The sequence below is a fragment of the Hemicordylus capensis genome, chromosome 3 (genome assembly GCF_027244095.1).
Source record: "Hemicordylus capensis ecotype Gifberg chromosome 3, rHemCap1.1.pri, whole genome shotgun sequence".
Taxonomy (NCBI): Eukaryota; Metazoa; Chordata; class Lepidosauria; order Squamata; family Cordylidae; genus Hemicordylus; species Hemicordylus capensis.
The window spans coordinates 53,067,303-53,081,113 of NC_069659.1; the positions used below are offsets into that span (position 1 = coordinate 53,067,303).

At 44.4% G+C, this 13,811-nt stretch overlaps 1 protein-coding gene across 3 annotated transcripts in view; it reads left to right on the plus strand.

The window, feature by feature from the left end:
• Nucleotides 1–13,811, plus strand: part of TBC1D23 (TBC1 domain family member 23) — a 57,565-nt gene that overhangs the window by 13,260 nt on the left and 30,494 nt on the right. For all 3 annotated transcript variants that reach the window (XM_053308617.1, XM_053308618.1, XM_053308619.1), the window contains exons 6-8: nt 6,517–6,641; nt 6,741–6,787; nt 9,070–9,173. In XM_053308617.1, the coding sequence (XP_053164592.1) occupies nt 6,517–6,641; nt 6,741–6,787; nt 9,070–9,173 (276 nt within the window). The remainder of the gene's footprint in view (nt 1–6,516; nt 6,642–6,740; nt 6,788–9,069; nt 9,174–13,811) is intronic.

The following is a 13,811-nucleotide window of genomic DNA, read 5'->3' on the forward strand; positions in this document are numbered from 1 at the left end:
TATTGCCACCGGGTGAATTGAATGTTGAATGCACCAGTCCCATATTTTTCTCGCAAGTAGGCAAAGAGACAGTGACACTGTCCCCCCTTGATGGTTGAGGTAGGCAATTGCCGTCGTGTTGTCCAACTCCAGCTGTACTGACCGTCCCCTTATCATAGGTTCGAATGCCCTTAGGCCCTGGAACACAGCCAATAGCTCCAAGTAATTTATATGCTGAAGTCTCTGCAACTGGGTCCATGTCCCCTGCACGCATACGCTGGCGCAATGCGCACCCCAGCCCGCCATCGAGGCATCTGTCGTTATCTGGGAGGTGGGCTCATTGGACACAAACTCGACTCCTTTGCCCAAATTGTCCATGTCTAGCCACCACCCCAGGCTGGCGAGGACATGTTGTGGTAATGTCAAGTGCATATTCTGGCCATCCACATTGGGTCGGAAGTTGTGGAGAAACCAATGCTACAATGTGCGCATGCGGAGGCGCGTGTGTGACACCGTTGTGGTGCATGATGCCATCAAACCCAACATCCGCTGGATTCGAACCGCTGGCTGCCGTGGAGTCCTCTGAAAGTGACGTATGAGTTCGTGCATTTGGGTAATTCTTTCCGCAGGTAAGAACGCCCTGGCCAATTTCAAGTCCAGCACCGCTCCGATGAAGTTCACTCGAGTCATGGGTTCGAGTCTCGACTTCTTCCAATTCACATTGATGCCGAGGCACTCCAACAAGGCTAGCAGCATCTGCACTTGGCGGGTCAGTAAACTCCTGTCGTGGCTCACCACGAGCCAATCGTCTAAATACGGATACAGCCTCAAGCCCTGAGTTCGCAGGTGGGCTACAACCACCGCCATCACCTTTGTGAACACTCTGGGCGCAGTAGAAAGTCCAAATGGAAGCACCACATATTGATAGATCTGTGCCCCTACTGTAAACCGGAGGAACTTGCGGTGACTCTCCTGTATCCCGATATGAAAATAAGCGTCCTTGAGATCCAGAGTAACTGCCCACTGTTCGTTCACCAGCAGAGGCAGAATTCCCTGCAGCGTCACCATTCTGAATTTCCTGGTCTGAATGAAGAGGTTGAGCCCCCTCAGGTCCATTATGGCTCTTATTCCACCGTCTCTCTTTGGTATCTGAAAATACCGGGAATAGTAGCCGGTCAGTCTGTTCGCCCATTGCACCCGCGTGATCGCCTGTTTCTCCAGCAGCACCTTGACCTCCTCCCGCAACACCTCCGTGGCCGGCGTATAGACCAGTCCAGAGAAGGGAGGCCTTGTCTCGAACTCCAACGCATATCCAGTCTGCACTATTCTCAGTACCCACCGGTCGGATGTTATGTTGTGCCATGCTGGCGCACGGCTTACCAGTTTGATGTCGATCCTGGCAACTACAGGGCCGATGTAGTGGGTCCTGGATTGTAGCGTTGGACTTAATTGGCTGCTGCAAAACTGATGCAGTGGACGAACAGTCCCGTCAAAAGCTCTTGCTGGAAGCGTCCTTGTCGCCTTGACGAGCTGTTTTTCCTTTTTGTTTCTGGTTAAAGCCCTTACCGCGTTGGTAAGGTCTGAATTGTTTTCGGTATTCTTTGCGGTCCCGATACCGATCACTCTTTCTCTGATAATAATTGCGGCTCCTTGCAGTTGAGCTGGAACCGCTCGAAGGCACCATAAAGGTGCGGGCAGTGAATTTAGATTTTTTCAACGTCTCCATTGACGTGTCCGTGTCCTCATGGAATAAACCTTTGCCGTCAAATGGCAAGGACTCGACTTTCTCCTTCATGTCTGTCTGCAGGGTTGCTGAGCGAAGCCACGCATGCCTGCGCAAGCTCACTGCCGTCACCATTGCTCTCGATTCCGTCTCCGACAAGTGTTTGAATGCGCTCAGTTGTTGGCGCGTTATTGCCGTTGTTCTTTCGTACACATCATTAAATCTCCATTGGAAGTCCTCCGGAGACAAAGAGGATGAATCCTGTAAGAGCGCATCCCAAAGTAAATGGTTATAGCGTGCCATACACGCCGCATAATTAGCAATACGAATTGCTAAACTGGAGGTGCTATAGATCTTTCGACCCATAACGTCCATTTTCCTCCCCTCTTTGTCAGCAGGCGTGGAATGACGGTGTCCACTCTTGGTGGATGAAGCGCAACTGACAACCAAGGAGTTCGGTATAGGATGCCGTAACAGGTAAGAGTTCTCTCCTTCAGTAACCCTATACAAATTTTCAATGCGCTTGGAAGTTGGAGCCCCGACCCCCACTGAGTCCCATGCCACCTTCGCAGCCTTGTCTATCCCAGGAATCATGGTGAGGGCAACAGGATGCGAAGTCTTAGACCGCTTCATCATATTATAGACCGGGTCAGCAACGTCCGCATCCGGAGAGCTTACGTCCATGCCCAGGGCTTCAGCGATGTCCCTTATGAGGATATGGTAAGCTTTCAATTCCTCAGTTGGCGAGGTGGATAGCTTTGGTGGCACATCCGAAGGGGGGTCAGACCTACGACTGATATCATCTCTGTCAGAGGCTGGTCCCGACTCATCGTCCTCACTGTCATCAGAGGGTGAAGATGATGGTTCAGAAGGAGGAGGTGTTGCTTTCCTCTTTCTTTTCCCAGCAGGTTTTTCTGGTATCCTCGTCTGGACCACAGGTAATTGTGAATTCTCTGGAAGGTAGGTTTGAACTTGCACCAATGGTGTTTGTATAGGCAAGTTCACAGACGGCCCCTGATGGTCTGCATGCTCTGACTGCAGCAGCGGCTGAGCAAGTTGTCCAGCCTGCACAAAATTCCGCAGCCCTTGCACTGGTTGCACTTCTACCTGTGCCGCTTTCCAACGCAAGAACTCTGCATAATCATCCGGCAGCCCATGGCGGAAACCGCAGGAATGAGTTGGCTGCAGCATCGTAGAGCACCCGACATCGGTTCTTGGATCCTGGACCACTGCTGGTGTCAGTGAGGCAACATGAGGCAGATCAGCCAGCTCTCCACCTCCAGGACCCTCGTCTAAGCCTGTCGACAGGAAGCCGCGAAACGTCGCACCCGAGGGTGTACTCGAACTCGACTCCAGCAGTTCTCTAAGTCCGTCCCCGTGTGTAGCCAGACTCGGAGTCCTCGGCGTCGAGGGGGACTGTGCTGGCGTCAATGCCGGTGACAAAAGATGAGGAATCCTCCTCAATGTCGAAGCCGTCAACACCGACGAAGGAGCAGTGTTCACATTCAATATCTGCTCCGGCACCGTGGACGCCGACGGAGGAATGGCATACACCGCCTGGGCAGTTATGGGAGGCTCCGATGCCGAGACTTGCAAATGCCTCGACGCCGATATCGACGTCGGCGTCGATGTCGATTCCAATGTCGACGCCTGTCCCAGACTGCCTTGGTCCAATCTCGATGTCGGCACTGGTGTCGACGTCAAGACTAACGTCGACGTCGAAGCCGAAACCATCCTGACCGTCGATGCCGGAGGTGTCGACGTCGAGGCTGTAGGGGACTCAGCCGAGTCCACGTCGTAAATCTGTGCTGCCGTCGGTGAGGGAGTTCGATGTCGAGACTCCTCACGATGGCGACCTTCCCTCTCAGAAGCATGACGATCTCTATCCTTATGCTTCCGTTTTTTTGGAAACCTCCTTTGGTTTCTTAAACAGAGTGTCAACAGTGGTTTTAGACTGCTTATCAGCAGACCCACTGGAACCCAATCCCGGGGAGCTTGACGCACCGCACTCCTTCGACATCGAAGCTCCCGATGTTGAACCGGAACTCATCGACGCCGACGGACGAGGAGTTGGCGGCCGAAGTGCCTCCTCGTATAACGCAGCTCGAAGCCTGAGAGCTCTATTTTGTCTAGTTTGTTTTGAAAACGAGCAGCATATCTTACATGCTGCCGTGTTATGATTCTCTCCTAGGCACATCAAACAGGTGTCGTGATAATCAGTCGAAGGCAACTTTGCTCGACACTTTTCACACCGTTTGAATGTCTTCTTAGCTTCCATTGTCCAAATGCCGTTCCGAGTCAAATTCAGTAAACAATCTTAGGAACAAACAAAGCAGAGTCCGTAATCAAGTCCGTTCGCCGTTCCGAGTCAAAACCGTCCTGTACAAACTTCGAAGTTAGAATCAGAGTCCCAAATCAAGTCCGTTGTTCGTTCTGAAGTCAAACCAATTAATCCTCTCAGTAGAGAATAGTCAAACAGTCCGAAGTCAAAATTTTTGATAATAATTGAGGAGCAACAGCCAAGAGGTGTAAGCGCTTTGGCGGTCAAGAGAAAACTGAAGGAGAGGCGCCCCAACCGTCGATTCTAACGGAAGCTGCAAGGCACGTGCAGACGGGCGGGGCGCAAAGAGGAGCTAGCTAGTCAGCCCGGGAGGTCCCTGCGCAGGCGCAGAAACCCAGTTCTTATGGATACAATGGATCACAATCCAGATCTATTGTTTAGTGAGAATACTCAGGATACTTTTTTGCAGATCCCTAAACTGCTGTTATTCCCATTATTCCTAGATAAGAGGTCCTAATGGTAACTTGTAGTGTGGAGACACTCTAATAGTATTATGCAATGCTCTGTACTGTCACTTTTAGGGATGTGCACAGAACTGGTTCGTTCGGAGGCCCTTTATGGGCCTCCAACCCAGTTTGAAAGGCGGACAGTTCCACCGGTTCGATGGCAGCGGGGGTGCTGCTTTAAGATCAGGGGAGGGTATGCTTACCCCTCCCTCCGCTCTTCCCCCGGCAGCACTCCTTTTCCTCAAAGTTAATCGGGGCATACTTACTAGGGAGAAAGCTCCACTGAGTTCAATGGAACTTAATGGAATTTTGGGCAGAAAGGCTGTGGCAGGTATGTTATTAAAAGTTGTTTATTGCCGTCTGCAGCATTTACACCAATGTGGTGTTTATGCTAGAATTCATAATCAATCTGTAGTAAAATTTTAAGCATTCAACACAACCAAAGAAATAATGCATGATGTCCCCCTCTAACTGCGGTGTTTACACCAATGAGGCTTTTCTGTTGAGTTTTTGCAATTTTTCAGCCTTATTTTACACCAATGCAGTGTTTCTACCCAAAGTTACGGTACTTCTGTTTTGCACTGTAAATTGTATTCTGGTGCAAATCTGATAGTCTTGAAATAAGCTGCTCTTGTAGCAGTAGAAGCTGCATCATTTTAAACGTACATATCAAAATCCTGCATGTTTTCTGTTCTAAAAAATGTTTATATTCAGAGTTAATGCTGTACTATATAGTAAGAAACTGAAATTAGAACTATTAGAACTGAGTCTTTCATTTATTCGCTATCAGTTTATCTAAGACCAATTTAACCCCTGCTAACTCAACAAAGAGGCACCTTTTTAACATGGTGATTCTCTTTATTTAGCAGGGGGAGAGTAACTGGCCCTATCAACCCCCAGCACAGTACCTCCAGTGACTACTGCTGGTGTCTATCTTATGTTTCTTTTCTAGATTGTGAGCTCTTTGGGGACAGGGATCCATCTTATCTTAATTATTTATTTATTATTTCTCTATGTAAACTGCTTTGGAAAAATTTGTTTGAAAAGGGGTATATAAATAGTTGTTGTTGTTATTAGACAAATGAATATGTAATCAATATTTAGAGCTATCTTTTGCCCTTAATCAAAACATATTTTAATATAACTTCACAAAATAAGAAATGTTTGACTGATGGTTTTGTATTCACCCTGCACTCTGTATCGTAGAACAGGTACCATGCTTACAGTTTATTTCCAAAGATTTGGAGGTAGTTCAGATGCTCATCTAAACCATAGTTTAGATTTTCATGAATGATCTTTCCTTCTGTTGAGCTGGCACATACCTTGTCTACTTTCTTCCTTTGCCTGTCAGAGGGAGAGACTGAGATTAGTTTTGCTTGTAAACTAATTGCAATTCCCCATTACATCCAACTTGGGGAACTGTGCTTTGTTCCAACTATAGTTAAACAAACTATAGCTTGATCCTGGTTTGTTTTAACAACCACAGTTGGAGCAAACCTTTGTTACCTCGGTTTGGATGTAGTGAGCAACTGTAGTTCATTTGGAAGTTGAGGCTTTTGGTCTCCTCCTTAGTCTTTTAGGGAGGTTGAGGAAGTGGAAGCATGCAATCCCAAAAGGAGAGAAGACTAGTTCACAGTAATTTAACCATTGTTTAGATGATCACCTGACTCAACCCTTGATTTGTTTAATTTGTTGACAGATGCTTGGTAACGATTTAGAGGAGAAGACTTAATGGTTCTCTAGTGGAATTTTAAAACTAATTTAAGTGTTCAGGATAACGAGTGCATGGTGCAAAATGGAAGTTTTAAGATTGGTGCAGCATCAGTTTGGGCAGGTTTACTCTGAAATTCCATTGATTCCCTTAGATTTACGCACATAGAGGTTCTATTCAAATTGCAGGGGCTTGTTTCCAAGTATATATATCTAGGATTGGAATATTAATAACTTCTTTCTTAATAGTTTATTATCAACATAATTATGTTACCAAAAACATGTCCGGCTTAACTTTAATTTCTATAACTTTCTAGCTTGGAAGCCTATTTTCATACCACTGCTCGTATGAAGTCAGTCGAGCAATGTGGGACGGGTACCTACAGCTAGCAGATCCATTCCTCATTTATTTCCTCATGCTTATCATCCTTGTTAATGCTAAGTGAGTATCTAACGTATATATGGCAACAAATTGATTGACATTTGATCTTGTCTCTGCTTGGTGTGTTTACTCTGTATCTTTGTGTTTGCTGCTTTTCAGAGAAGTGATCTTAGCACAGGAGTTGGATAGCAAAGAAGAAGTCATAAGTAAGTGCCACCATTGTAATGCTGCTGCTACAGTTTTGCCATTTTGAGTTGAACCTCATTCTCCTGACTCTTCGCTTTCTGTATTTTGTAGGATCCTTATTTAAAATTCAATATTTTCCTTAAAATATTTTTGTTGGGTAAACATAACACAAAACAAACAATCATTTATAATAGAACAACAAGCATCACAAATAGTACATATGCCCTTTCAACAAATCACATACACTCTAGTTTCTACTTGAGTACAAAACAACCTCATTTAACAATCTTTCCAGATACTAATGTGATCGAAGATGGAGAATGAGCTAAATTTTCCTAATTTGTAAATAAAATGAAATCAGACCATGTGGTGGAAAAAACATTGGGATTAGCCTGACCCAATCAAAGATGAATTGTATGGGTCAGTTTTTCCGATACGCTATATGTGCTAATACCAAGTATCAAGGGTCATAGTTTTATTTTCCCAGTGTCGTGCAATAGACAGTCTGATGGCTGTTAACATAAATACTATCTCAGATGATAACTCTGAATTAACCTCCGAAAATATATTTAGTAATGCCAGCTGTGGGCTCAAACTTAGCCTCTGGCTTATAATTTTGCTCATCCCTGAGAAAACCTCTGCCCAAAAAGAAAGAACACTAGAACAGGACCACCATAAGTGAAAATATGTTCCCTTGACCCACAACCATTCCAACAGAGAGGGGAATTACTCGTGTAAGGCTAATCTGGAAAGGGTCATATACTATCGATGGAAAAGATTTTTAAAATTCTCCTTAATTCAGGCCGAGGATGAAGCAACTGGCTTCCATTTCCATATAATTCCATTCCAGATTACTAGGAACATAGGAAGCTGCACAGACCATTGGTCCATCTAGCTCAATATTGTCTACACAGACTGGCAGTGGCTTCTCCAAGGTTGCAAGCAGGAATCTCTCTCAGCCCTATCTTGAAGATGCCAGGGAGGGAACCTGGAACCTAGATGCTCTTCCCAGAGTAGCTCCATCCCCTAAGGGGAATATCTTACAATGCTCGCATGTAGTCTCCCATTCATATGCAACCAGGGCAGACCTTGCTTAGCTAAGAGGACAAGTTATGCTTGTTACCACAAGACCATCTCTCCTCTACTAATAGTATGCTGCAATGATTTGCAATTCCATTTTTTTCCTGCTGCTTCTTTTCACTTTGTTTTTCTACATGCTATGCATTGGAAACATCCTACATCTTTCCATATGCAAACGTTTCACTCAAGTCCCTTCATTTGCTTAGCTTTGTGGTATCTAATGAAATTCAGCAGATGGTTCAATAAATTGGACAGCTTAACAAGTTATTCACTGATACACTGTGAAGAATACTAGAGGCCTGTTCTGGTAAATTTCCGTACACACATCTCTTCCTCCCATCCCCCATGTATCTGCAGTTAGTAGGTAGTCCCATTCTTGTCCCTAATACCTACTCTCCTGCCATCTTTTTTTTAATCCCTTGCCCTTTCTCTCATCTCCCACTTTTCACCCATTGCTTTCTTCCTCCCTATGTACAGCGATAATGGATGCCCCATCTCTTCCTCCTGTAGGAAGAAGTAAGTAGGGCAGTCTGATTGGTGGCTCTGTGTGTTAACCCAAAGGGGCTACCCCAGAACAACAATCGTCCAGTTGCTATGACAACCAAGATGTGCTCCTTTGTAATTACTAGTATCAGCTGGGTCAGGATTATTGCCAGCTGTTCCTAGGCAGCTGAGACGTGCTCCCATATTAGAACTAGACATGAGGCTATCTGTCTTTCCCCATTCTATTAAACATGTACTATTTCTGGTGAGACTTTGCTGCCACACATGCAAGCTAGAGAGCCAGTGTGGTGTAGTGGTTAGAGTGCCGGACTAGGACTGGGGAGACCTGAGTTCAAATTTCCATTCAGCCATGATACTTGCTGGATGACTCTGGGCCAGTCACTTCTCTCTCAGCCTAACCTATTTCACAGGGTTGTTGTGAGGAGAAACTTAAGTATGTAGTACACCGCTCTAGGCTCCTTTGAGGAAGAGCAGGATATAGAGCAGAAAGTAAATAAAATAAAATAAAATAAAATAAATAAATAGTAGAAGATATTGCAAGCTAGTAGAAGATATTTGTAGATATTTTAGACCAATATTGTAGGTGTGAGTGAAAGAGGATATATTACAAATGTGTAGCATGAATAAATGGCTAAATAAAGAAATTAATATTTTTCTTGTACATAAAGTCTACTTGTAATGTTTCAATGCCTTAAATCCTGATTTCCACTTGTTACAGAATTTCTAGAAAACTCTCCTACCAGTTTGGAATTAGAAGATATAGAAGACCTTTTCTCCTTGGCACAATATTATTGTAGCAAAACTCCAGCTTCTTTCAAAAAGGTAATATTGAGGTAATTGGAACACTTCCCATAGGGTGTTCCATACCTCAGAGTTGGGACTGAATCAACCAAAGGGTCCTGGGGCTGTTCTTATAATACACAGAAACAGTAAGCATGAGTTAATTGAGTGTGAGTTAATGGGATAAGGGGCTAAACGGTATATAAATATCCATCGTTGTTGCCATTGGACTGCATTTCCTCCAGCAAAAGTGTCCAGAGCAAATACAGACATTGCCTTTTGAACCAAAGCAAAAGGCAGTGCTGTTTTTATTCTCTGAAAGCACAACACAGGACTTTGCCTTCTCAAGCAGCTTTTCACACCTGGCAAGATATGCATAAAATTAAGAGGGCATTGAACTGACAGAGACAAAGATATGGGGAATAAGCACTGCCTGTGGTGATACATTGCAGATTGCCTCTGGTTAGATTACCTCTCACACTCCAGTACTTAGTTTAGCCTTAACCTGTATCATCAAACTGCTGTGTGCAAGGCTCCAATCCAGAGCATATGCTGCTATGTGTATTTGTTCACGAGGATGTTATACAGACAATTATTAAATGTGAGATGAGAACTTGTCCCTACAGTCAGGCTTTATACTAGAGGATTGGGGAGTAGCTAATGTAACTCCCATTTCCAAAAAGGGATCCTGGGGGATCTCAGAAACTATAGGCCAGTTAGCTTAACTTCTGTGCCAGGTAAATTGATGGAAAGCATACTTAAGGACAAAATTGTTAAACATATAGAAGAACAGGCCTTGCTGAAGGAGAACCAGCATGGCTTCTGCAAGGGCACGTCTTGCCTCACTAACTTTTTGGGGTTCTTTGAGAGTGTCAACAGGCATGTGGATAAAGGTGATCTGGTTGACATAGTATTCTTGGAGTTCTAAAAAGATTTTGACAAAGTTCCCCAACAAAGGTTCTTGAGTAAACCTAGCAGTCATGGGATAAAGGGACAGGTTCAAGTGTGGATTGGTAACTGGTTGCAGGACAGGAAACAGAGAGTAGGAATAAATGGACTGTTTTCACAATGGAGGGAAGTAAGAATTGGGATACCCCAGGGATCTGTACTGGGACCAGTGCTCTTTAACTTGTTCATAAATGATCTAGAAGTTGGGGTAAGCAGCAAGGTGGCCAAACTTGCAGATGACACCAAACTATTTAGTGAAATCCAAAAGAGATTGCGAGGAGCTCCAAAAGAATTTCTCCAAACTGGGTGAGTGGGTGACAAAATGGCAAATGCGGTTCAGTGTTAGCAAGTGTAAAGTGATGCACATTGGGGCAAAAAACCCCAGCTTCACATATACACTGATGGGGTCTGAGCTGTTGGTGAATGACCAGGAGAGAGATCTTGGAGTCATGGTGGACAGCTTGTTGAAAGTTTTGATTCAGTGGGCAGCAGCTGTGAAAAAGGCTAATTCCATGCTTCATCAGGAAGGGTATTCATCAGGAAGGGTATTGAAAATACAAATTATTTAATTTATATATTATTTAGCAAATTTATTGACCGCCTGACTTCCATAGACTCAAGGTGGTTTACATAAATTAAAACAACAACGAAAACAAGAGGAAAAAAGGGGGGCACAAACACAACTAAAAGCCTGGCAAAATAAATAAGTTTTTAAAAGCTACTTAAAGGGCCAAAGGAGAGGTAGCATTACAAATCTCAGGTGGCAGGTTGTTCCATAAGGAGGGGGCTGTAACAGAGAAGACGCTCCCACGAGCCCGGGCCTCACGTACCTCCCCTGGCCCCGTAACTTTGAGAAGGCTCACCTGGGATGACCTCACAGGGTGGGTCAAAGTTGGACAGGAGAGGTGGTCCTGAAAGTACACAGGCACCAAACCCCTGAAGGGTTTTCTAGGTGATAACCAGCACTTTGAATTGGACCCGGAAGTGAACTGGAAACCAATGCAGTGACCGCAACAAAGGTGAAACATGGTCATATTTTCTGCCTCCTGTAAGCAGCCAGGCCTCAGCATTTTGGGCCAGCTGAAGCTTCCAAGTCGCCAGGTAGAGCGCATTGCAATAATCCAACCTAGAGGTGACGAGGGCATGAGTCAAAGTTGCCAGGGCCTGCCAGTCGAGGTAAGGCTGCAGTTGGCACACCAGATGAAGCTGGGCAAAGGTTCCCCTGGCCATGGCTTCCATCTGCTGTTCCAGCAGGAACCGTGAGTCCAGGATGACCCCCAAATCACAAGCCTGCTCTTTCAAGGAGAGCACAATTCACATCAAGGGAGACAATCAAAACCGGAACCTGGCCAGATCAAGAACTCAACAAGAGCAACTCTATCTTGGAGGGATTAAGCCTGCTAATATTATAATGCCCTTACAAATGCTAATTTCCCTTATGCAAAGCTATGTTGCGGCCACATTTGGAGTACTGAGTGCAGTATGCATGCAATACGGTTCTGGTCACCGTATTTTAAGGAGGACATTGAAGAACCAGAAAAGGTGCAGAATGGGGAAATTAAGATTATTAGGGCACCTTCCTTTATGAGGCAAGGCTACAAGCATCTGGGGCTCTTAATTTATTATTTATTTAGTACATTTCTAAATTGTCTGTACATCTAGAACACACAAAAATGTCCCTTTGTGCTTCACAATCTAAAAACAACCATTAAAACATTAATACGATTAAAACAATTTAAAATGTACAAAATATTTGTTTATTTGTTATCTCTTTTCCAATTTTTAGTTTGGAAAGCAGGCAACTACAGGGGGACATGATAAAGGTATATAAAATTATGCTTGGAATAGAGAGAGTGGACAGAGATAAATTTTTCTTCCTCTCTCACAACACTAAAATTGGGGGTCATTCCATGAAACTGAAGGCTGGGAAATTTAGGGCTGACAAAAGGAAGTACCTTTTGACACAGTATATAATTAATCTATGGAATTCTCTGCCATGGGATGTGGTGACGGCCACTAGCATGGATGGCTTTAAAAGGGCCTCAGACAAAATCATGGAGGACAGGTCTATCAATGGCTACTAGTCTGGTAGATATTTATTTATTTATCTATCTATCAGATTTTTATTTATTTATTAGATTTGTATACCGCCCTTCCAAAATGGCTCAGGGCAGTTCACAGCATGATAAAAACAATTAAAACAAATTAACAATTAAAATCAAACTATTAAAACACAATAAAACCAATAAAACAGCTAAAAGGCTTGAAAATCAGGGCAACACTTTAAAACAATTTAAAATAGTCCATTTCCAGTCTCAGAGGCAAGATGCCTCTGAATACCAGCTGCAGGGGAGTGACAGCAGGAAAGAGGGTATGCCCTCACCTCTTACCTGTGGGCCATTTTGTGTAACAGAATGCAGGACTAGACAGGCTTTGACCTGATCCAGGTCTGTTATTATGTTCTTGAGAGAGAAACTGCTGCAAAACCGCCCTGAGCCATTTTGGAAGGGCGGTATATAAATCATTCATTCATTCATTCATTCATAAACAAACAAACAAACTCATTTACTTATATAGCTTCTAGTAATTATGGGTGTGCTGAAGTGGTCCGCAGCGAACTGGGCCAGTTCAACTGGCTCAACTGCGGATCAGATCAGCCCCAGTAAAAGAGGTCTGGTCTAATCAAACCGGACCGGACCTGGTTCATCTATGGTCCGGTTTGCTGATTCAAGCACCTGTTAAGAGGAATCTAGTGAGGACTGCCCTTTGCTCCCAAAGGTAATAAAAGGTGGCAGGGGTGTGGCGAGAGAGAGCAGCCTTTAAAACTGAAAGAGAAGGCGCTTACTGGTAGGCCTGCTCAACGCTCCCCTCACCTTCTCGGCTGTAGCATACAAGCTGCCTCCACACATACATGTAGGCCATTTGCATGGTCAGCGTGTTGCTGAGATCATAGGAACTGAGACTGACAAGCTGAGTTCTAAGGATAACAATCCTAGTTGAATGTTGGGTTAGTGCACGGTCAACCGGGAATCCGCAAAAACTTCCAGGATCACATGACATACTGCCAGAATCTCTGTTGTTTAACTGGCATAGTTGATTGTGTGAGCCAGCCCATTGGATTAGCCTTCTCTCTGCTTTTGTGTGCCAAGGCAAGTGCTGCCATTGAATGGTAAATGAAGGGAAGACTAAACAGACAGGTCTAGCATACATGTTTCTCTCCACCTCCCCTTGCTGGTGTGATGTAATGGTTAGAGCACTGGACTAGAACTGGGGAGGCTCAAGTTCAAATCCAGCCATGAAATTCACTGGGTGACTCTGGGCCAATCACTTACCTCTCAGCCTAACCTACTTCCCAGGGTTGTTGTGAGGATAAACATGTACAGTACACTGTTTTGGGCTCCTTGGAGGAAGAGCAGAATATACAGTGTAAAATAGGCTTGACATCGTGCCCTTCACAAATAGCATGCAAGGTTGCATCTTACATTTGCAGAATGAGCTACATGCATGTAGGGGAGAGAGAATGATCTCAGCAGCTTGCTCTCTTCCTGTAATATGTGAAAATTTCCATAAATTTTTTTGTTCATTCATTGAGTTGCTACAATAATAATAATGCCAAACTATAGTGCTCAGTGTAGTCACAATTATATAAAGTGTTCCCAGCAGTGATTTTGGTACATGTTCTTTACCCTTGAATCATTTGTGTCAAACTCGGTTTTGACCTTGGTACAGTGT